Genomic DNA, 22,958 nt, shown 5'->3' with positions numbered 1-22,958 from the left:
GCTTGATATGATTCAGGACTCACTGCTTCACCTAGAAGGATTGTTTGGGGCCTTAGACAGTGAGGAACAAGGATAGGTGTTATATCTCCTGTGCTCACATGGAGAAGTGACAGAGAGTGACTGGGCCAGGGTGGAGAGGAGATTTCCCAGGATGTTGCCTGTAGAGTTTCAGTGATGAAGAGAGATTGGACAAACTGGATTTGTTTTCCTTACAGCAGAGGAGATTGAGAGGGGCGAACATGATGAAGATATATAAAATTATAAGCGGCATAGATAGGAAGAAACTTTTACCCCCAAGTGGATCAGTGACCAGTGGGTGTAGATTGGACGCAAGGGGTTGGAGGTTTCAAAGGGATGTGAGGAAAACCTTTCTCACGCAGACGGTGGTAAGAACTTGGAACTCACTGCCTGTGAGGATGGGAGAGGCAGGAACCCTCACCATATTGAAGACGTATTTAGATGTACACTTGTAATGTCAAGACATACAAGGTTAAGGGTTAAGTGCTGGAAAATGGGATAAGAATAGATTGGTGGTTGTTTTTGACGATCACAGATACGATGGGCTGATAGGAATTTCTCAATGCTGTAGATCTCTATGACTCTAGGGAGCATACCTTTTGAAGTGCTGAGGGGGATGGCAATGTATTTGGTATGCTGGTTGTGAAAGCCTGTATTTAGGACAACAAATAAATAAAGCTGGTTTCAAATGCATGTAAACTTTATCACTGGTCCCAATCGGTTTGTGAAAGACTTGCTGGGGGGGCTCCAAGCTGATTACAAGCCGTGCGTGCCGCAGAACATACCAGAGAAGCTGTCCTTGTCCATTGCAATCAGATCCCTGGCTTGATAAAGGTAGCACCGAAGATGATATCTGGTTCCATCTGAAGAGAACACAAGCGATCCACATTGTTCAGAAACTGAGCTTCCTTTGTGTAAAACACATTCATCTTTCTGGTCTGACTGCTCACTGGGACCTACAACTATTAGACACTGAGAAGGTGGAGATGGATGGTCTTATGATTCACTCTGGTGAAGCACTGTGACATTGGATTTGAACCCACAGGAGGCCATTCAGCCCCTCCACTGTGTTTCAGCATTCAGTACCATCATGGCCGATGTTGCTTTTCAGCCCCATTTTCACACCCTATCCCCAACTCCCTCAATTGTCTTCGTGCCCAAAGATCTGAAGGATGCCCTGGTGCAGTGGTGAAGACACTGGGATAGTAATGCTGCAATGAACCCCAGACTAATGTACAGGGGTTGTGGGTTCAAATTCCACCATTCCAGATGGTGAAATCTGTATTTAATTAAAAAAAAGGAGGGGGGTGCTACGAAAAACAGTGACCATGTGACAATATGTTGATTGTTGTAAAAGGCCAACATCTGTTCCTATGTCCCACAAAATAGTGCCTTTGAAAGTCTCTGCAATGGACCAAACATTGTTAATTCATGCCCTTTAGGGAAGGAAACCAACCTGGCCCACATGGGACTCCAACCCCAGAGTTATGACTGACTTTGAATTGCCCTCTGGCCAATTCAGGACAGGCAATAAATGCTGGCCTGGTCATCAACACCCTCATCCCATGAAGACATTTCAAATTACCTCGCACTCACATTCTCAAACACACTCATTCACTGAAGTGATGACAAACCCCTGTGATAGAGGTTTCCCAAAATGTGCAACTTATTTCACACCAATACACACACATCCCTATGGGCATAAACACACACATACACACTCTCACACACAGATACACTCTCTCTTAGACACATACACATTCACACTCTCTCTCACACACAAACTCACACACACATACACACTTTCTCTCTCTCTTTCTCACACACACAGGCACTCTTTCTCTCACACACTCTTTCACACACACACACAATCTTGTGACAGTCTGGCGATTCAGAAGGATTGTACTTACAGTCAAATATACAGGAGACGGTGGGTGTATTCACACCCAGGTTGAGGGATGACATTGATTTCTCCTCATTCTTGTCATCAGTGACACCGCCCTGTAAAGACAGACCACCGTCACTGAGGAAGCCTCAATCCTCACCCAAATAAATTTCCAGTTGCTTGTTCTGATTCCTCGGGGTGGGGGGCTTCTTCCCCTCCAGGGCCAGTTCCTCAGGGAGCTAACTAATACACAGCAAGCTCCCACAGACAGCAAGGTGATAATCTGCTTCAGTGACAGGGATTCAGGATAAATATTGACAGGAACACATCTTTGAAACGGTGACCCTGGGATCGATCACAGCATCTGACGCCTTGACTGAATGTCTGACCTGAGAAATGACCCTGTTGGCAGTGTGGCACTCCCACGGTGGTGCACAGGAACCATCAGCCTGGAATACAGGCTCTCTGTTGGGACTTTCTGCCTCGTGTATAACAGTACAATCCACAAAGGCACAGACCAGCCACAGCACAGGCAGAGGCTATTTGGTCCATCTTCTCTGTGCTGGCTTCTTAATTAACATTTCACCACTTTCTCTGCCTAACTCTGCATTTTGTTCCTTCCCAACGGATCATCCGGTTCCCTTTGGAATAGCCCAATTGAATCTGCCTCCACCAGGCTGTCAGACAGTATATTCCAGAGGGAAACCACTTTGGACCACCTGCTTCCCAATCCTCCTGCCAATGGGAACAGTTTGAACAGGTTGGATTCAACAGAGTAGCTCAGTAAGCCATTTCCAAAGGCATTGGGAAAGTGATGCCCTAGTGGTATTATCACTGGACTGTTAATCCAGAGACCCAGGTCACGTTCTGGGGTCCCGGGTGCGAATCGACCATGGCAGATGGTGGAATTTGAATTCTATTTTTTTAAATCTGGAATTTAGAATCTACCGATGACCATGAACCATCACTAATTGTTGGAGAAAAATCCCTCTGGTTCACTGATGTCCTTTTAGGAAGGAAACTGCCATCCTTACCTGGTTTGACCCACATGTGACCCCTGACCCAGAGCAATGTGGTTGACTCTTGACTGGCCAATGCTGTTTGAGTCAGTGACGACTGCTTCCCATGATTGAATAATAAAAAGAATTAAGAGCAAACCCAACATTGCTGTGGGTCTTCAGTCACATTTACACCAGACCAGATGGCAGATCATCTGACTGTGAAAGGGATCAAAGGGTTTCAGGCAGAAGGCAGGAGAACGGAGTTGAGAGACACGTCAGCCATGATCGAATAGCAGAACTGACTGGTGAGACTGAATGGCCTAATTCTGCTCCTACGTCTTACGGTAGAATGGTTTTCCTTCCGGAAGGACATTAGTGAACCAGATCGGTTTTCTTATGGCAATCAATCATTGTGACCGTGCTCATTGTTACTGAGACAATGATTGTACAAACAATGTAGGCCATTCGGCCCTTCAAATCTGCTGCATCATTCAATTACATCGCGGCTGATTTAGAGTCAGAGAGTCATAGAGATGTACAGCATGGAAACAGACCCTTCGGTCCAACGGAAACCCACGCAGACACCCACGCAGACACGTGGAGAACGTGCAAACTCCACAGTCAGTCGCCTGAGGCGGGAATTGAACCCGGGTCTCTGGCGCTGTGAGGCAGCAGTGCCGCCACCGTGCCGCCCACATTGGAAGCATTCAAGTGCATGCAGGTCAATTCTGGCTGAAACAAATAATGATAACACACGCAAACAAGATGAAATACAAAGATGAACGAAGTGAAGAAATTTAAATTTGGGGAGGCAACAGAGGGCACTCCAGGACCACGAACTGTATTCTCACCTGCAACAAAGACCCCGAGTGCGAAATTCTGCCCTTCTAGCCTGATACTGAATTTCTATTTCTGATACTGCTTCTAAAATGCTGAAATGGTAGTCAACATTCCCTATAATGCTTGATAATTTATTAGTGAAGGACAACCATGTGTCTTTTTAGTTATTGTCTCGAAATAATTCGGCTGAATGTGTAGTACAGTGATGGTTGGTTAAAATATCTGTTCTGGAGTGCTCCAGCTAATACTGACGGCATTGTTCCATACTGCAAAATAACCGATCAAGCTGTCCACTTCCACCCACCCCTCCCCGTTTTGTATGTTAGTCTATTGATGAGAAGGCTGAACTCGATTTGACCTGGAATTCCTTTGTGCAACTGTCCACCTTTTTTCAGAGTTACGTGGAGTTGAACAACTAAATGCCTTTGCCGTTTCTTGTCAGTTAGAAAGTGCCCTGATCTATTTTTACTCCAAGTACCTTTGATCAAACCCCAACCCCCGTTATATTTACCTTATTTTAGTAATCGGCTTCCATCTTCCTATTCCCCTCTCACAGCCACATCCAATGTTAGAGAGCGCTGGGGTGGACTGGAGAAATTTCAGTCAGGGAAGGAGGACAGCGCAGCCAGAGAGTGGGATGTCCAGGCAGCCAATCAGAGAGAGGGAGGCCTAGAGTTGTTGGAGTGTGCCGTACTGTCCAACTACTTCACTTCTGTCTAATCCGCGGATGCTGGAATCGGAAGTAGCCAAGCAGGAGGCTGGAGCAACACAGCAAACCAGGCAGCATCAGGAGGTGGAGAGGTTGATGTTTCAGGGGTAACCATTCTTCAGGAGTGGGGGTAGGGGATAAGGCAAGCTGCAGATAAAGGGGGTGGAGGTGTGGGGGGGGGTGCAGGGTGGTGAGATATGGAAAGGTATGGGTACAGCCTGATTGGTCAATGGGAGGAATGAATCCCATTGGTAGCTGGAAGGAAGGGTGGATCAGAGGAATGAAAGGGAGGGGGAGGGGCTCAGAAGGGAGCTGGGGAATGGGAAGGGAGGTTATTTGAAATTGGTGAACTCAACGTTGAGTCCTCTGGGCTGTAGGCTGTCCAGGCATTTGGCATTTATTACTTGCCGCTGATCAGATAATGTCCAGAACTTGTTGAATTTGAAAATGGACTGCTTCAGTCTCTGAGGAATCAAACAATTGTGTAATCATCGGTGACCATCCCCAATTCTGCCCTTATGATGGGGGAAAGGTAATTGGTGAAGCAGCTGAAGATAGTTGGGCCTAGGACACTCCCCTGAGGAACTCCTGCAGAGATGTCCTGGAGCTGAGATGACTGACCCTCCAACAACCACAACCATCTTTCAATGTGCCAGGTCTGACTCCAACCAGCAGAGAGTTTGCCCCTGATACCCATTGATTCCAGTTTTGTGAGGGCTCCTTGATGTCACACCCGGTCAAATGCAGCCTTGATGTCAAGGGCTGTCACTCTCCCCTCCCCTCTGGAGTTCAGCTGTTTTGTCCATGTTTGAACCAAGGCTGTAATGAGGTCAGGAGCTGAGTGGCCCTTGACTCCAACCAGCAGAGAGTTTGCCCCTGATACCCATTGATTCCAGTTTGTGAGGGCTCCTTGATGTCACACCCGGTCGAATGCAGCCTTGATGTCAAGGGCTGTCCCTCTCCCCTCCCCTCTGGAGTTCAGCTCTTTTGTCCATGTTTGAACCAAGGCTGTAATGAGGTCAGGAGCTGAGTGGCCCTGGTGGGACCCACATTGGGCATCACTGAGCAGGTTATTGCTGAGCAGGTGCTGCTTGATCGCACTGTTGATGACACCTTCCATCACTTTACTGATGATTGAGGGTAGACTGATGGGGCGGTAATTGGCCGGGTTGGATTTTTCTGGCTTTTTGCGTACAAGAGGTACTTGGGCATTTTGTCGGGTAGATGCCAGTGTTGTAACAGCTTGGCTAGGGGAGCGGAAAGTTCTGGAGCAAAGGTCTTCAATACTATTGCAGGGAATGTTATCAGGGCCCATTGCCTTTGCAGTATCCAGTGCCTCCTACCATTCCCTGATATCACGTGGAGTGAGTCGAATTGGCTGAAGCCTGGTATCTGTGATGCTGGGGACCACTGGGGGAGGCCGAGGTGGATCATCCACTTCTGGCTGAGGATTGCAGCCAATGCACTCTCACCAATGGCCTGTATAACTGAAGCATAACTTCCCTACTCTTCCATTCAATCACCCTCACTATGTGTCTATGAATGTATGTTATGTGTGTGGGAAAGTGTGTGTTTGTGTGCTTGTGTGCATGTCTGTGTGTGTCTGTGTGAGAGCATGTACCGTCTGAGAAAGATATGTATGTGTGTGAATGTGTGTGGACAAAGTGCCTTTGTTTGTCATAGACTCATGGAGTTATACTGCATGAAACGGACCCTTTGGTCTGATCCATCCATGCTGACCAGGTATCCCAAATTAATCGAGTCCCAATGGCCAACACTTGGCCCATATCCCTCTAAACCCTTCATATTCATATATCCATCCTGATGCCTTTGAAATATCATAATTGTACCTACCTCCACCACTTCCTCTGGCATCTCATTCCATACACACACCACCCTCTATATGAAAAAGATGTCCCTCAGGTCCTTTTTAAAATCTTTCTCCTCTCACCCTAAACCTATGTCCTCTAGCTTTGGAATCTCCCACCCTGGGAAAAAAAATTGACTATTCACCCTCCATGCCCCTCATGATGTTATAAACCTCTATAAGGTCTCCCCTCAGCCTCCAGGGAAAACAGCCCCAGCCTGTTCAGCCTCTCCCTACAGCTTAAATCCTCCAACCCTGGCAACATCCTTGTAAATCTTTTCAGACCCCTTTCAGGTCTCCAACATCCTTCCTATAGCAGGGAGACCAGAATTGAATGCAATATTCCAAAAGTGGCCTAACCAGTGTCCTATACAGCCGCAACATGACCTCCCAACTCCTTTACGCAATGTAGTGACCAATAAAGGCCAATAGAGTGCCAAACACCTTCTTCACTGTGCTATTTACACTATGTGTATGATGAATGTGTGTGTAAAAATGTGTTTGTGTCTACTTGTGTGTGAGTGATAAGTGTGTGCATGTGTGTCTGTATTTGTGTGAGAGAGCCGTGTATGTGTGAGCGTGTGTCTGAAGCGTATGTGTGCTTGTAGCTCTGTGTGAATGGGTGAGGGGGGGTAGGTGTCAGCATGAGAAACAGTTCCTGAAGCTGTTCCAAGGCCTACAGTCAGAGGAATATTTTTATTCACCTTCCGTTGCCTTTTCCCTGCCAACGGCCTTGTTTATTGTTGTTGTGTGGTCTGTATTCTTGGGCCTCTGTGCTTCCACGCTGGACACACTGCTCTCCACACTAACCATCACACACTCTCACAGTACACCAGTTCATAGCTCCCCACGGGCATACTCAGCCCTCCGCTGAGAGCAATGTTTCAGCAGTGGACACCCCTCGTTACTGGCCAAACTCATTCCAAGTGCGTTCTGCACGAGGACTTCATCAAAGTGAAGCTTCGGACTGAAATCCGAAAGAATTGCAAATCAGAAACAAAATCTGCAATTGCTGGGAAAAGCTCAGTGGGTCTGGCAGCAGCTGTGGAGAGAAATCAGAGTTAACGTTTCAGGTCGCGTGACCCTTCTTCAGAACTTTGTCTCCGGGGCATGCGCTTTATAGTAGTAAAGGCCCCAAAACTACAGCAGACTCGTGGTGACATTTGTACATGATTGCATTTCAATCCAAATGTCCTGTTTTTTTTATACAAAGAAAGTGGGCCACATGTTACCTTATATATGATATACGATTACTGATCCCAAGCCTTGGCAGTTCATTACTCCCATCAGTCAAAATTATACAAAATCCTTAAATTGTTCTGGCTTCCTAACAGTGCGCACGTATTTGTAAGCAACTATTCCCCTGGGTGATGATGTTCTGCAAGGGATTGTTGTTCCTGTGTCACTGGTTGTTCTTATCGCTGCTGTATTTTCATTGTTGGGTTGCTGTAGCCCTGCCTTTCCAATAGTTTTTGGATGTGTGTTCTGTATGAGTGGAGTGTTTACCTCAATCTGGTCAATCCTGTGCAGCTGAGGGACCAGATTCAGCAGTCATGGGTATGTGTCTCTGGTCGTGACGATATATCTGGCCGTTCACTACCACTGTGTAAAATCAAAGTGAAAACCACTCCCCTCAGGTCCCAGGTTGTCACTTTTCCTACTGGGTTGATGACTTACAAAGCACTGTCGATCTGAGGTTTTATGTTAACCCCACATTGCCCTCCTGTGGTCCTCACTCTAACAGTCACCTATCCAACTGTCTCCCTGTTGTATGGTGGAGAGCGGATTCATCAGAATCTTCGACTGCTCTCCCTCCTCATTCCTAATACTACCCCTAACCTTACCCCTAACTATAACATTAGCCCTAACCCTAACCCTAACCCTAACCCTAATACTACCCCTAACCTTAACCCTAACTATAACATTAGCCCTAACCATCAGAATCTTCGACTGCTCTCCCTCCTCATTCCTAATACTACCCCTAACCTTACCCCTAATTATAACATTAGCCCTAACCCTAACCCTAACCCTAACCCTAATACTACCCCTAACCTTAACCCTAACTATAACATTAGCCCTAACCATAACCCTAACCCTAATACTACCCCAAACCTTAACCCTAACTATAACATTGGCCCTAACCCTAACCCTAACCCGACCCCTAACCCAAACTATACCCTTACGCCTAACCCTAACCTTACCCCTAACCATAACCCTAACCTTACCCCTAATCCTAAGAAATTGCTACAATTTGTAAGAAGACACAGGTTTAGGAAGGGGTTTTGTGGTAATCTTTGTACCATGATTTCTATCAGTAGCAACAGCACAAGCAGATAGTAGGAGCAGGAACAGCTGAAGCTAGGAAGAGGAAAATCTACAAAGAAATCAATGGCAACACTGCATGGTAAAAAAACTCTCAGAAAATAAGATAATATTTTATATGTAACTTATTTTTCTACTCAAGAAATTAAGCTTAGCCATAGAATCAGACAGAGTAAAATTGTTTTGAGGAAAGGTCACTCACCCCAAAACATTAACTCTGCTTTCTCTTCACACATGCTACCAGATCTGCTGGTTTTTGCCAGCAATTTCGGATTTACTTTCTGATTTCCAGCATTCACAATTCTTTGGCTATTTTGTTTGCACAGATTGAAATGGGATTAAAATTAAAAGTAAATAGAATGGCAAGAACCAAAACAACAACTTTTCAGAAGCAGCAATTCAAGGATTAACAATTTAAGTGCAGCACAGAATTATGAGAATGGTGCTTTTAGTAATACTGGATTTTGTCTTCAAAGTGTTGCACGGTGGCTCGGTGGTTAGCACTGCTGCCTCACAGTGCAAGGGGCCCAGGTTCGATTCCACCCTCAGACAACCGTCTGTACAGAGTTTGCACATTCTCCCCGTGTCTGTGTGGGTTTCCTCTGGGTGCTCTGGTTTCCTCCCACAGTCCAAAGGTGTGCAAGTTGGGTGGATTAGCCATGTTAAATTAGCCATGGTGTCCATGGATGTGTAAGTTAGGTGGGTTAGCTATGGGAAATGCACGGTTACAAGCTTAGGGTAGGGGAGGTATGTTGGAGTGGTATAATAACCTACTGTGCCCTGTCATGAGTTATGATTCAATGGAGGTCCACTGTGCCAGCTGTATTTAAATCATGGAGAACCTAAATAGGTGGGAGCAGTGTCTCCTATACAACAAGGGCTATCTGCTGACCTGAAGACTGATGACTTCAACCTGCAACATACGCACACATTGTTGCAGCATGGTGGCACAGTGGTTAGCACTGCTGCTTCACAGCGCCAGAGATCCGGGTTCAATTCCCGCCTCAGGCAACCGTCTGTGTGGAGGTTGCACATTCTCCTTGTGTCTGCGTGGGTCCCCTCCGGGTGCTCCAGTTTCCTCCCACAGTCCAAAAATGTGCAGGTCAGGTGAATTGGCCATGCTAAATTGCCTGTAGTGTTAGGCGAAGGGGTAAATGTAGGGGAGTGGATCTGGGTGGGTTGCCCTTTGGAGGGTCGGTGTGGACTTGTTGGACCGAAGGGCCTGTTTCCACACTGTAAGTAATCTAATCTAATCATACATATAGCTTGGCTACAATGAAAGCCATCTTCTCATTAAATATGATTTTCAGACCATTGTCACATTGAAGCAATGCTTTCCACTGTCTGGGTCACCCAAGAGGAGCCCTTGAATATCCTAACCTTAAACCTAATCGTAATCTGAACGCTAACTCTAAGCCTAAACCTATGTGGCCGGATGGGCCACCCAAATTCATGAACTTATGATGGATAATAATAATCTTACAATGGAGTTACAAAAGATGGACACTGATTAAAGCATGCTGGGAAATAGAACCTGACTTTGACTAAAGTGACTATGCTAATCCACATGCAAACTAACCTAACAGCTGCAGACTCAGCAAGATGCACGTGAAGTTGAACTTGAATGGGACAATGGAATGTTGCCCTTGGGACAATCGGGAGCAGTGAGTCATTCGCTAGACACGGAGGCACCAAGCACCCTTATTTGGAGGAGGCTACATGCACCCAGCACCTACCAATATGGATACCTGAAGGCCATCATGCCATCAATGTGCCAACAGCTGGTTGGGTCTGATTGATCAAGGTAATCGCATCTGATCAATCCATTGGCAGATCCTCAAGACCCTCCCAAAAGAGCGTGAAGACTTGGATGGATAAGATACACCACAAAACCCCACTCAGGGCAGTAACTTGAGAATAACCAACGAAAAAGAAGACACCTCCAAGACCATCGGGAGAAGAAGAGTTCACCACATGGAGCCCAGTCAAGTTCTAGCGATGGTATACGATCATACAATGTTAAGTTAAAGCTTAAGATAATTTGTAGTGTTTTCTCATTAGCTTATAGGATACTTTATTGTTTTAACATTAATTGTGTTCAACAAACGAATATTATTGTCTATAGAGTCGACTCACAGTTCTTTTGCTGAATATAAGAATTTAAACACATTGTGTGGCAGTTACAACACCTAATTCTAACCCTAACCCAAATCCTAACCCTAACCTTAACCCTAACCTATCCCCTAACCCTAACCCTAACCTTACCCCTAACCCTACCCTAAAACCCTAACCTTACCCCTAACCCTACCCTAAACCCTAACCTTACTTCTAACTCTAACCCCTAACCTTATCCCTAACCCCTAACCCTAACCTTACTCCTAACTCTAAGCCCTGACCCCTAACCCTAACGTTACCCCAACCCTACCCGCTTCTTGTCTCTTTTTTATACATAGACCGATGTACAACATGATTAATCTTTTAGCAGTGAGCACACTATTCTCCCCACATGCCATCTCCCCTTCTGCCCAGTGTCCTCTGCAGTATGTGTACCCTGCCCTTTGTGTTTTCCCTTCCCTGTGCATCTGCAGGGGAACATTAGCACAATGTTAGACCTGGTCTCCGCTGCCTGAATATGCTCTAGCTGTTCATTCACAACCTCTGCACTCCTCCACCAACCGGGTACTCTCAATCAGCATCCTTTTCACTTGGATCTCTTATCCCGATCTCTAAGCCAACTATGTTTTCAATTAGCTCAACCCTTAATTGCAGTGAGTTGAGTTTTTCTCAATTTTTCTCAACAAATCAGTGGCAGTTGTATGCCTCCACCATTGTTCATGGGAGTGTCCCCAGTTCTGCCTTATTTCCCCTGGGGCAGGGAGCTAGTCAGGGAAAAGCTGCAGACAGTTGAACTGACGTGGTGTTTTCACCGGCATCCTCATTGTCTCCTTATCAGTGACAGTTCACAGTCCTGCAGCTGTGTCTTTTATTTCAGCTCTGGACACTCTCCTGACACCATGTTCTGAGTCTTTAAAAGTGCGCAACACGAGGACTTTACTGAAGGGAAGCTTACGATTCCCGTCTGCAGGGTGTACAAAGTTAAAAATCACACAACACCAGGTTATAGCCCAACAGGTTTATTTGGAAGCACTGGCTAGTGGGGCAGGATCATAGCTACCTGACGAAGGAGCAGCACTCCGAAAGCTAGTGCTTCCAATTAAACCTGTTGGAGTATAATCTCGTGTTGTGTGATTTTTAACTTTGTATACCCCAGTCCAGCACCAGCACCTTCAAATCATATCTGCGGGGCGTGTGCCTCACTGCACAGCTCACATGACTACAGCAGACTTTGCATTTCAATCCAAACAGCGTGACTGGTCAAACCTCATGAAAGGCTGGTACTCTGTATCCCAGGTTACAGGCCCAGACACCCTCTCCCTCCCCTTGTCATTCCCATGTCAACCATCTAGCACATGGGACGATTACCGAAATCGACCCGATCGCCTCATCACTGAGACCAAACTCTATCCCATTGTACTCCACCCGGTGTCCCTGAATATGCCCCCTTGCTCTTTGGAGTCACATCAAGTGGAGTGTTGGTTTTTATACCTGAAGGAATAGAATATAAAGGTAAGGACATTCTGTTGCAACTATATAAGGTATAGTGAGACCGCACCTGGAGTATTGTGCACAGTTTTGGTCCCCTTTATTTGAGGAAAGTGGAAGTGACAATGGAGGCAATTCAGAGGAGGTTCTCTAGATTGATCCCAGAGCTGAGGGGGGGGGTTGTCGGATGAAGAGAGATTGAACCCAGTCATTGATTTCAAAGTGAGGGATTCAATAGCGTGAGGTCACATGCTCAAGGTGAGAGGTGGAAAGTTTAAGGGGGATAAACATGTAAAGTCCTTTACACAGAGGGTGGTAGGTACCTGGAACGCGTTGCCAGCAGAGAAGGTAGAGGCAGGCACGGTAGATTCATTTAAGGTGCATCTGGACAGATGCATGAGGAGGTGGGGAGCAGAGGGATACAGATGCTTAGGAATTGCGCGATAGATTTAGTGGTTTTGAATTGGCTCAGGCTTGGAGGCCGAAGGGCCTGTTCCTGGGCTGTAAGTTTTCTTTGTTCTTGGTTCTAGCTCAGGCCTATACTCTCTGGAATTGTGAAGAATGAGGGGAGATCAAATTGAGGTATTCAAGATAATAAAAGGTGTGGATAAAATAGACATGGAGCAGATGCTTCCTGGTGTGGGGCATTCTAGGGTGAGAGGTCAAGGGTAAGGGGCAGCAAATGTAAAACAGAGTTGAGGAGAAACTCCTCCTCCCAGAGGGTTGGGAATCTGTGGAATTCACTATCCCCAAAGTGCGGTGGACGCTGGGACAGTGAGTAAATTTAAAGAGGAGTTAGACAGATTTTTAATTGGTGACGGGCTGAGGGGATATGGGGAAGGCAGGAAAATGGGGATGAGGAGCATCGCAGCCATGATCGAATGGCGGAGCAGACTCGATGGGCCGAATGGCCTAATTCTGCTGCTATATCTTATGAACTTATGAAAATTGTGGAGTGATCCCCTTCCCCCTTCACCTCTCCCCACCAAACCCAATCCTTGCCCTGTACCTTAACATGACAGGAACAGCAATGGAGGCTGCTCTGGGTCAATGCCAAGTCGCCCCACCAAGTCCAGCAACACGGCCCGAGCACAGGCTCCCCCCTCGATGTCCCTTTAAGATCAGCCACACGTTGACCCCACATTCACAACTGTCCGAGGTGAGACTGCATCTGGAGCACAGCAGACAGTTGGTTTATCTCCTTACTTGGGGAGGAATGTATTTGTATTGGAGGCAGATCAGAGACTGTCCGCTCATGGAATCATAGAGGTTTACAGCATGGGAACAGGCCCTTCGGCCCAATGTGTCCATGCTGCCCAGGTTTCACATTAATCGTCACATTTGGTCCATAACCCTCCATACCTCTCCCATCCATGTACCTGTCTAAATGTTTTAAATGACAAAATTGTACTCACCTCCACCACTAACTCTGGCTGCCTGGTCCCGACACCATCCTCTGTGTGAAAAAAATTGCCCCTCTGCACCCTTTTCCCCTTAAACCTCTGCCTGTCTGCACGGTGGCTCAGTGGTTAGCACTGTTGCCTCACAGCACCAGGGTCCAGGTTCCATTCCACCTTCGGGCGACTGCCTGTGTGGAGTTTGCACATTCTCCTCGTGTCTGCTTGGGGGTGCTCCGGTTTCCTTCCACAGTCCGAAGATGTGCAGGTCAGGTGGATTGGACGTGCTAAATTGCCCATCGTGTTAGGTGCATTAGACAGAGGGAAGTGGGTCTGGGTGGGTTACTCTTCGGAGGGTCGGTGTAGACTGGTTGGGCCGAAGGGCCTGTTTCCACACTGAAGGGAATCTAATCCAATCCAATCTAGATTTAAACTCCTCCACCATGGAGAAATTCGACTCCAGAGCTGAAAGAGCTTGTCTTCTGAGGAGAGATTGAGCAGTTTAGGTCGATGAGTTGAGAGGGTTGGTTTATGAGGGCAAGTTGTGTAGACTGAGATTGTTACTCATCGGAATTTAGAAGAATGAGGGAGGTGCTTATAGAAACACATAAAGTTATGAAGGGAATAGCTGTCTAGAAGCAGGGAGGTTGTTTCCACTGGTGGGTGAAATTAGAACCAGGGGACATCGCCTCAAAATAAGATTAGATTACCTACAGTGTGGAAACAGGTCCTTCAGCCCAACAAGTCCACACCGACCCTCTGAAGAGAAACCCACTCCCCCCTATACTTACCCCTGACTAATCCACTAACACTACGGGCAATTTAGCACGGCCAATTCACCTCACCTGCACAGCTTTGGACAGTGGGAGGAAACCGGAGCAACCGGAGGAAACCCATGCAGACACGGGGAGAATGTGCAAACTCCACACAGACAGTCACCCGAGGCAGGAATTGAACCTGGGTCCCTGGCGGATTTAGGACTGAGTTGAGGAGGAACTTCTTCACCCAATGGGTTGTGAATCTGTGGAATTCCCTGCCCAGTGAAGAAGTTGAGGCTTCCTCGTTGAATGTTTTTAAGGTAAAGATAGATTTTTGAGCAGTAAGGAAATAGTGACGTTATAACGAGAGGGTGTGTAAGAGGAGCTGAGTCCACAAAAAGATTAGCCATGATCGTATTGCAAGGCAGAGCAGGCTCAAGGGGCCAGATGGCCTACTCCTGCTCCTGTTTCTTATGTTCTTATGTTGAATTCTGTGGAGTCGAGAAAGACGAGAGAAGATCTAACTGAGGGGTATTCAGTGCTAAAAGGGAATGACTAAGTAGACGGACTGAGGATGTTTCTTCTGACAGGGCAATCAAAATGAGAGGAGGTCATAGTTTTAGGGTAAGAGGCAGCGGATTTAAAACAGGGAAGAAGAGAAACTCCTTCTGTCAAAGGGGCGAGAATCCGTGGGATTTGTTATCCCAGAGTGGAGAGGGCACCGCGACACTGAATGCATTTGAGGTAGAGACAGATGTTCAATCTGTAATGGGTTGAAGGATTATGGGCTGCGGCAGAAAAGAGAGTTGAGGGCGAGAATTAGAGGGCATAGGTTCAGGGTGAGAGGGGAAAGATATAAATGAGACCTAAGGGGCAACTTTTTCACACAGAGGGTGGTACGTGTATGGAATGAGCTGCCAGAGGAAGTGGTGGAGGCTGGTACAATTGCAACATTTAAAAGGCATTTGGATGGGTATATGAATAGGAAGGGTTTGGAGGGATATGGGCCAGGTGCTGGCAGGTGGGACTAGATTGGGTTGGGATATCTGGTCAGCAAGTACGGGTTGGACCGAAGGATCTGTATCCCTGCTGTACATCTCTGTGACTCTATGAGATGAGATCAGCCATGCTCATTAGTGAGACATGCCCAGCTGGTTCACTAATGTCCATCAGAGAAGGAAACTGTCATCCTTACCTGGTCTGGCCTACACGTGACTCCAGACCCACAGCAATGTGGGTGATTCCTAACTGCCCTCTGGGCAATTAGGGATGGGCTATAAATACTGGCCTAGCCAGTGACACCCTTATCCCATCAATTAATGAAAAAAGATCAGACTGGTGAATGGCACAGAAGGCTGGAGGGGCTGAATGGCCTGTTCCCCTTCCTAGTTCTTATGTTCTTCTACTTATTTCACAGTGACTGCTGGTGGACAATACTGAGAGCGAGACAGAGAGAGAGAGAGAGAGAGAGAAGGAGACCATTTAACAGTCGGAAAATTGAACTTTCCACAACTCAGGATGTGTGGAGACAGGAAGACATTGTCGGCTGTGCTTTGGTGGTGAACACATCAGTTCCTTATTCCTTTCATCCAGGCAGTGCCTCCAAGCTGCCATTTCCAAATCACCTCATAACATGTTCTATGTAGTCAGAATAAACCCCACCAGTCATTGCAGCTGGCACCCATTCAAGACAAATATTATACTTGTTGTAAACTAAATTAAAAGCAGTGAGAATGTTTTCTGTTCAACACAGAGCCTTGAGCCTCTGAGTCAGGGCTGTGAGGCAGGAGGCGAAGGGATCGCTGCTCGGGGTGTGTGGCTGTTTTCTACGGATAGGAAAGACTGAAATATTGGCCCCGTTCTCTGCTTCGGGAGACCGGATGTTCCCATTGGAAAGCGCACTGCGGAACGCTGTGGAAGGACCCGACGCTAGGTCTTGGTGGTGGGGGTGGGTGGGGAGGAACTGCCCAACTGGGGGGGAATTCTGATGGGCGACTGCTTAACCCCTTCCTCAAATATCTCCCCCTCTGAGTTCCAGCAGGAGAGAGCGGACAGTTCCGGTAAACTCAGCGGGATAGTTACCCCGGAGACGTCAGCACCAGAAACCTAGTTCGACTCCTGTGTGCGACAGAAGGTGAAGGGCTGCTGAAAATTCCGACCAATCTTGTCCATCGTTTCACCTTGCCCCCCACCCCACCCCAAGGCTACTTTTATAAGAATTGACCATTGGAAAAGGAACATGGTACAGGAAGAAGAAGGGTTTAGAAGGATATGAACCAAATGCTGGCAAATAGGACTAGATTAGGTTAGGATATCTGGTTGGCATGGATGAGTTGGACTGAAGGGTCTGTTTCTGTGCTGTGACTCTCAGACTCTGTAACACTTTTATCCTGTTGGAGGAGAGTGTGTCGAAGGATTGGCAAGTGGACCCTGATTAGTTAAGACAGTTACCACGGGGAACATTCCCAGGATGCTGGGTGAGGGAGGGAGATGGGTAACTACATGACTGAAAAGTACCTCCCCATCAACAGCATGATTGTCCCCTCCAAACCCCCTAATACCGTCCCCACTCCTCCGTGCCCTCAACCCTGCGCCCCTCCTTGTTGAATAGCCCCTGACCCACCAACTGACCTGACTGGCCCCAACTGGACCCATTTGCCCTCCCAACCCACACAACTAGATGCCACACTCAATTCAGCAAACTACCAGTCTAACCCCTTGTCACTCCCCTCACAGGCACATGTAACCACCTACTTTTGGCGGGTCCAGACCCAATGGCCTGAATGGTCATCTCTACAATGCATTATTCTGTGATCCCCGAACTGTAAGGCTATAAAACCAGAAGATAATGGAGCAGAATTAGCCCATTCGGCCCATCGAGTCTGCACCATCATTTGATCGTGGCTGATACGTTTCTCAACCCCATTCTCCTGCCTTCTCCCTGTAACCCTTGACCCCCTTACCAATCAGGAGCCTATATATCTCTGTCTTAAATACACTCAATGACTTGGCCTCCCCAGCCCTCTGTGACAATGAGTTCCACAGATTCCCCACCCTCTGGCTGAAGAAATTCCTCCTCATCTCAGTTCGAAAGGGTCATCCCCTCACTCTGAGGCTGTGCCCTTGTGTCCTAGTCTCTCCTACCCATGGAAACATCTCCACATCCACTCTATCCAGGCCTCTCAGTATTCTCTGAGTTTCAACCAGATCCACTGCCACTCCACTCCCTCACACACCCATCCTTTGCCCCCTTTACACACTTGGCTTAAACAGTTGGCTTCCCTCTGCGGCTTTTCAAAGATTTTTTGGGTTATTTAAACACTAATTTGGAACTAAATCCAATCAGCCATGATCTTACTAAATGACAGAATAGGTGCAATGGGCCGAATGGCTCACGCTTTTAGTTCAGATGTTCCTTAACAGGGGTACAGCAGCTGAAACAGCAATAACAAGGGGGTGCAGCTTCTGCACACATTCTGCTTCCTGGGGGGGGACACACTACTAATCACCAATCCCGAACAGTATAACCTTCACAGAAACAGGAGGAAGGGAAGAGTGTTGTTTTTTTATTGGATCAGATGCAGGAGGAAGTTTCTGATCCTGATTGGATATCTCCTGTTCATTATTTCTTCCATTTGCTGTTGGAGGCAAAGACAATGTGACCAAGTACAGGGCTACGGGGAGAGAGTGGGGCAGTGGGATTGGTTTGAGATTGATACAGGGCTTTGGGGAAAGAGTGAGGCAGTGGGATTGGTTTGGGATGGATACAGGGCTATGGGGAGAGTCATAGAGATGTACAGCATGGAAACAGACCCTTTGGTCCAACCCATCCATGCCGACCAGATATCCCAACCCAGTCTGGTCCCACCTACCAGCACCTGGCACATATCCCCCCAAACCCTTCCTATTCATATACCCTTCCAGATGCCTTTTAAATGTTGCAATTGTACCAGCCTCCACCATTTCCTCTGGCAGCTCATTCCATACACGTACCACCCTCTGTGTGAAAAAGTTGACCATCATTTCTCTTTTATATCTTTCCCCTCTCACCCTAAACCTATGTCCTCTAGATCTGGACTCCCCGACCCCAGGGAAAATAATTTGTCTATTGATCCTATCCATGCCCCTCATGATTTTATACACCTCTATCAGGTCACCCCTTAGCCTCCGACGATCCAGGGAAAACAGCCACAGCCTGTTCAGCCTCTCCCTGTAGCTCAGATCCTCCAACCCTGGCAACATCCTTGTAAATCTTTTCAGAACCCTTTCAAGTTTCACAACACCTTTCCGATAGGAAGGAGACCAGAATTGCACACAATGTTCCAACAGTGGCCTGACCAATGTCCTGTACAGCTGCAACATGACCTCCCAACTCCTGTACTCAATACTCTGACCAATAAAGGAAAGCATACCAAACGCCTTCTTCACTATCCTATCCACTTGCGACTCCACTTTTAAGGAGCTATGAACCTGCACTCCAAGGTCTCTTTGTTCAGCAACACTCCCTAGGACCTTACCATTAAGGGAGGCGGAGTGGGGCAGTGGGATTAGTTTGGGATTGATACAGGGTTATGGAGGCGGAGTGGGGCAGTGGGATTAGTTTGGGATTGATACAGGGTTATGGAGGCGGAGTGGGGCAGTGGGATTAGTTTGGGATTGATACAGGGTTATGGAGGCGGAGTGGGGCAGTGGGATTAGTTTGGGATTGATACAGGGTTATGGAGGCGGAGTGGGGCAGTGGGATTAGTTTGGGATTGATACAGGGTTATGGAGGCGGAGTGGGGCAGTGGGATTAGTTTGGGATTGATACAGGGTTATGGAGGCGGAGTGGGGCAGTGGGATTAGTTTGGGATTGATACAGGGTTATGGAGGCGGAGTGGGGCAGTGGGATTAGTTTGGGATTGATACAGGGTTATGGAGGCGGAGTGGGGCAGTGGGATTAGTTTGGGATTGATACAGGGTTATGGAGGCGGAGTGGGGCAGTGGGATTAGTTTGGGATTGATACAGGGTTATGGAGGCGGAGTGGGGCAGTGGGATTAGTTTGGGATTGATACAGGGTTATGGAGGCGGAGTGGGGCAGTGGGATTAGTTTGGGATTGATACAGGGTTATGGAGGCGGAGTGGGGCAGTGGGATTAGTTTGGGATTGATACAGGGTTATGGAGGCGGAGTGGGGCAGTGGGATTAGTTTGGGATTGATACAGGGTTATGGAGGCGGAGTGGGGCAGTGGGATTAGTTTGGGATTGATACAGGGTTATGGAGGCGGAGTGGGGCAGTGGGATTAGTTTGGGATTGATACAGGGTTATGGAGGCGGAGTGGGGCAGTGGGATTAGTTTGGGATTGATACAGGGTTATGGAGGCGGAGTGGGGCAGTGGGATTAGTTTGGGATTGATACAGGGTTATGGAGGCGGAGTGGGGCAGTGGGATTAGTTTGGGATTGATACAGGGTTATGGAGGCGGAGTGGGGCAGTGGGATTAGTTTGGGATTGATACAGGGTTATGGAGGCGGAGTGGGGCAGTGGGATTAGTTTGGGATTGATACAGGGTTATGGAGGCGGAGTGGGGCAGTGGGATTAGTTTGGGATTGATACAGGGTTATGGAGGCGGAGTGGGGCAGTGGGATTAGTTTGGGATTGATACAGGGTTATGGAGGCGGAGTGGGGCAGTGGGATTAGTTTGGGATTGATACAGGGTTATGGAGGCGGAGTGGGGCAGTGGGATTAGTTTGGGATTGATACAGGGTTATGGAGGCGGAGTGGGGCAGTGGGATTAGTTTGGGATTGATACAGGGTTATGGAGGCGGAGTGGGGCAGTGGGATTAGTTTGGGATTGATACAGGGTTATGGAGGCGGAGTGGGGCAGTGGGATTAGTTTGGGATTGATACAGGGTTATGGAGGCGGAGTGGGGCAGTGGGATTAGTTTGGGATTGATACAGGGTTATGGAGGCGGAGTGGGGCAGTGGGATTAGTTTGGGATTGATACAGGGTTATGGAGGCGGAGTGGGGCAGTGGGATTAGTTTGGGATTGATACAGGGTTATGGAGGCGGAGTGGGGCAGTGGGATTAGTTTGGGATTGATACAGGGTTATGGAGGCGGAGTGGGGCAGTGGGATTAGTTTGGGATTGATACAGGGTTATGGAGGCGGAGTGGGGCAGTGGGATTAGTTTGGGATTGATACAGGGTTATGGAGGCGGAGTGGGGCAGTGGGATTAGTTTGGGATTGATACAGGGTTATGGAGGCGGAGTGGGGCAGTGGGATTAGTTTGGGATTGATACAGGGTTATGGAGGCGGAGTGGGGCAGTGGGATTAGTTTGGGATTGATACAGGGTTATGGAGGCGGAGTGGGGCAGTGGGATTAGTTTGGGATTGATACAGGGTTATGGAGGCGGAGTGGGGCAGTGGGATTAGTTTGGGATTGATACAGGGTTATGGAGGCGGAGTGGGGCAGTGGGATTAGTTTGGGATTGATACAGGGTTATGGAGGCGGAGTGGGGCAGTGGGATTAGTTTGGGATTGATACAGGGTTATGGAGGCGGAGTGGGGCAGTGGGATTAGTTTGGGATTGATACAGGGTTATGGAGGCGGAGTGGGGCAGTGGGATTAGTTTGGGATTGATACAGGGTTATGGAGGCGGAGTGGGGCAGTGGGATTAGTTTGGGATTGATACAGGGTTATGGAGGCGGAGTGGGGCAGTGGGATTAGTTTGGGATTGATACAGGGTTATGGAGGCGGAGTGGGGCAGTGGGATTAGTTTGGGATTGATACAGGGTTATGGAGGCGGAGTGGGGCAGTGGGATTAGTTTGGGATTGATACAGGGTTATGGAGGCGGAGTGGGGCAGTGGGATTAGTTTGGGATTGATACAGGGTTATGGAGGCGGAGTGGGGCAGTGGGATTAGTTTGGGATTGATACAGGGTTATGGAGGCGGAGTGGGGCAGTGGGATTAGTTTGGGATTGATACAGGGTTATGGAGGCGGAGTGGGGCAGTGGGATTAGTTTGGGATTGATACAGGGTTATGGAGGGAGAGTGGGGCAGTGGGATTAGTTTGGGATTGATACAGGGTTATGGAGGCGGAGTGGGGCAGTGGGATTAGTTTGGGATTGATACAGGGTTATGGAGGCGGAGTGGGGCAGTGGGATTAGTTTGGAATTGCTCCTTGGATGCTGCCTGACCAGCTATGCTTTCCCAACGCCACTCATTTTAGGCTGTGGAATAAGGCCATGGATGTATTTGAAAACAAGAATGAGAATTTTATTTGGAACAGGAACTCTGCGAGCACGGGGGTGATTGGTGACAGCTCAGGGCCCCTGGAAGAGCTGAAGCTAGTGGAGGAGACAATGCCCAGGAGGATGTTGGACAATGCCATGTCGCGGTAACACTCCGCGTTCAACAGTGGCTGAGTCGGGGCTGGGGGAGGTGTTGAGAGAGAGTAAACCATGAGCTCCACATATGGGAATGGTGGGAAACTCAGCTGCCTCTTCGTGGGACGGTAACCTGGGAACGGGTGAACCGGTGGGAGTGTTCGAAAGACCCTTTTAAGGGAGGGCGGTGGGGAATGGAGACTTAGGAAGGGCCTGAAGAGTGCCTGAATTTTTTATTCATTCTTGCAACAAGGACGTCGTTGTTTGGACCAGCATTTATTGCCCATACTGGGGGGGGGGGCAGATAAGAGTCAACCAGGTTGCTGTGGGTCTGGAGTCACATGTAGGCCAGACCTTGTAAGGAGGGCAGTTTCCTTCCCGAAAGGACATCAGTGAACCGAATGGTAATCGATAATGGATTCATGGTCTTCGTTCGGCTGTTAATGCTGGATTTTTATTGAATTTAAATTTCACCATCTGCTGTTGCGGGGTTCAAACCTGGGTGCTAAGGTCATTACCAGTGTCTCTGGATTAACAGTCCAGTGATAATGCCAGGAGGCCATCATCTCACCTGGGGAGGGGACATACGGACTGCACGGAGAGGTATCACTGGATCCCAGAACTGAGAGAGATTCACTTACCAGTGCACCTTCCAGAGCGAAGACTGCGGAAGGTCCAGCCTTCTCCAGGGGCTCCATGCGGCGTCTCCATCTCCGACGTCGGAAGGTATCCGTCTTCCTCTGTTTCAGGTGGAATTTCCAACCAAAGAGAGAGGCATACTCCCAGCCTTCCATCTCCAAATCTTCAGCCTTGGTCTGCGGGAAGGAAACAGTCACAGGTGCCCAATGAGAGTGTGTGGAAGGGTGCCATTTGGCCCATCGGGGGCTGTGCTGGCTCCCTGCACAGGTTTCTTTGGGAGGCACACAGTAACACTCTGAAGGAACTGAAGGGAGGTGAGGTTGAGAGGTGTGCCCCAGCTACACCGGCAGGCATCACCCTCTGGGTTGGGATTTCCTTTTGGGCTTTGCATCTGAGTCAGTTTCTGCACCATTCCACGTCACACCACCCTCCCAAACCAAGTAATATTCACCTCGATCCATCATCAATTCAACAATTTTCTTAAAGCTTGGCTTTGTCAGAGGGATTTCACCAGTTTCCTCTTTTCCCCTTCCCCCACCTCACCCCTGTTCC

At 48.1% G+C, this 22,958-nt stretch overlaps 1 protein-coding gene across 1 annotated transcript in view; it reads right to left on the bottom strand.

Annotated features, from left to right (window-relative positions):
• The window catches only part of LOC122554658 (dysferlin-like), a 283,205-nt gene that overhangs the window by 113,003 nt on the left and 147,244 nt on the right, over positions 1–22,958 (bottom strand). Inside the window, exons 13-15 of the mRNA XM_043700348.1 lie at positions 22,409–22,582; positions 1,929–2,019; positions 804–881 (exon numbers count right to left, since the gene is read on the bottom strand). Of these exons, the coding sequence (XP_043556283.1) occupies positions 804–881; positions 1,929–2,019; positions 22,409–22,582 (343 nt within the window). The remainder of the gene's footprint in view (positions 1–803; positions 882–1,928; positions 2,020–22,408; positions 22,583–22,958) is intronic.

Source organism: Chiloscyllium plagiosum, chromosome 1 (genome assembly GCF_004010195.1).
Source record: "Chiloscyllium plagiosum isolate BGI_BamShark_2017 chromosome 1, ASM401019v2, whole genome shotgun sequence".
In the NCBI taxonomy this organism is placed as follows: Eukaryota; Metazoa; Chordata; class Chondrichthyes; order Orectolobiformes; family Hemiscylliidae; genus Chiloscyllium; species Chiloscyllium plagiosum.
The sequence above is the reverse complement of the archived record's forward strand: the minus strand, read 5'-3'. Positions and strand labels throughout refer to the sequence as shown.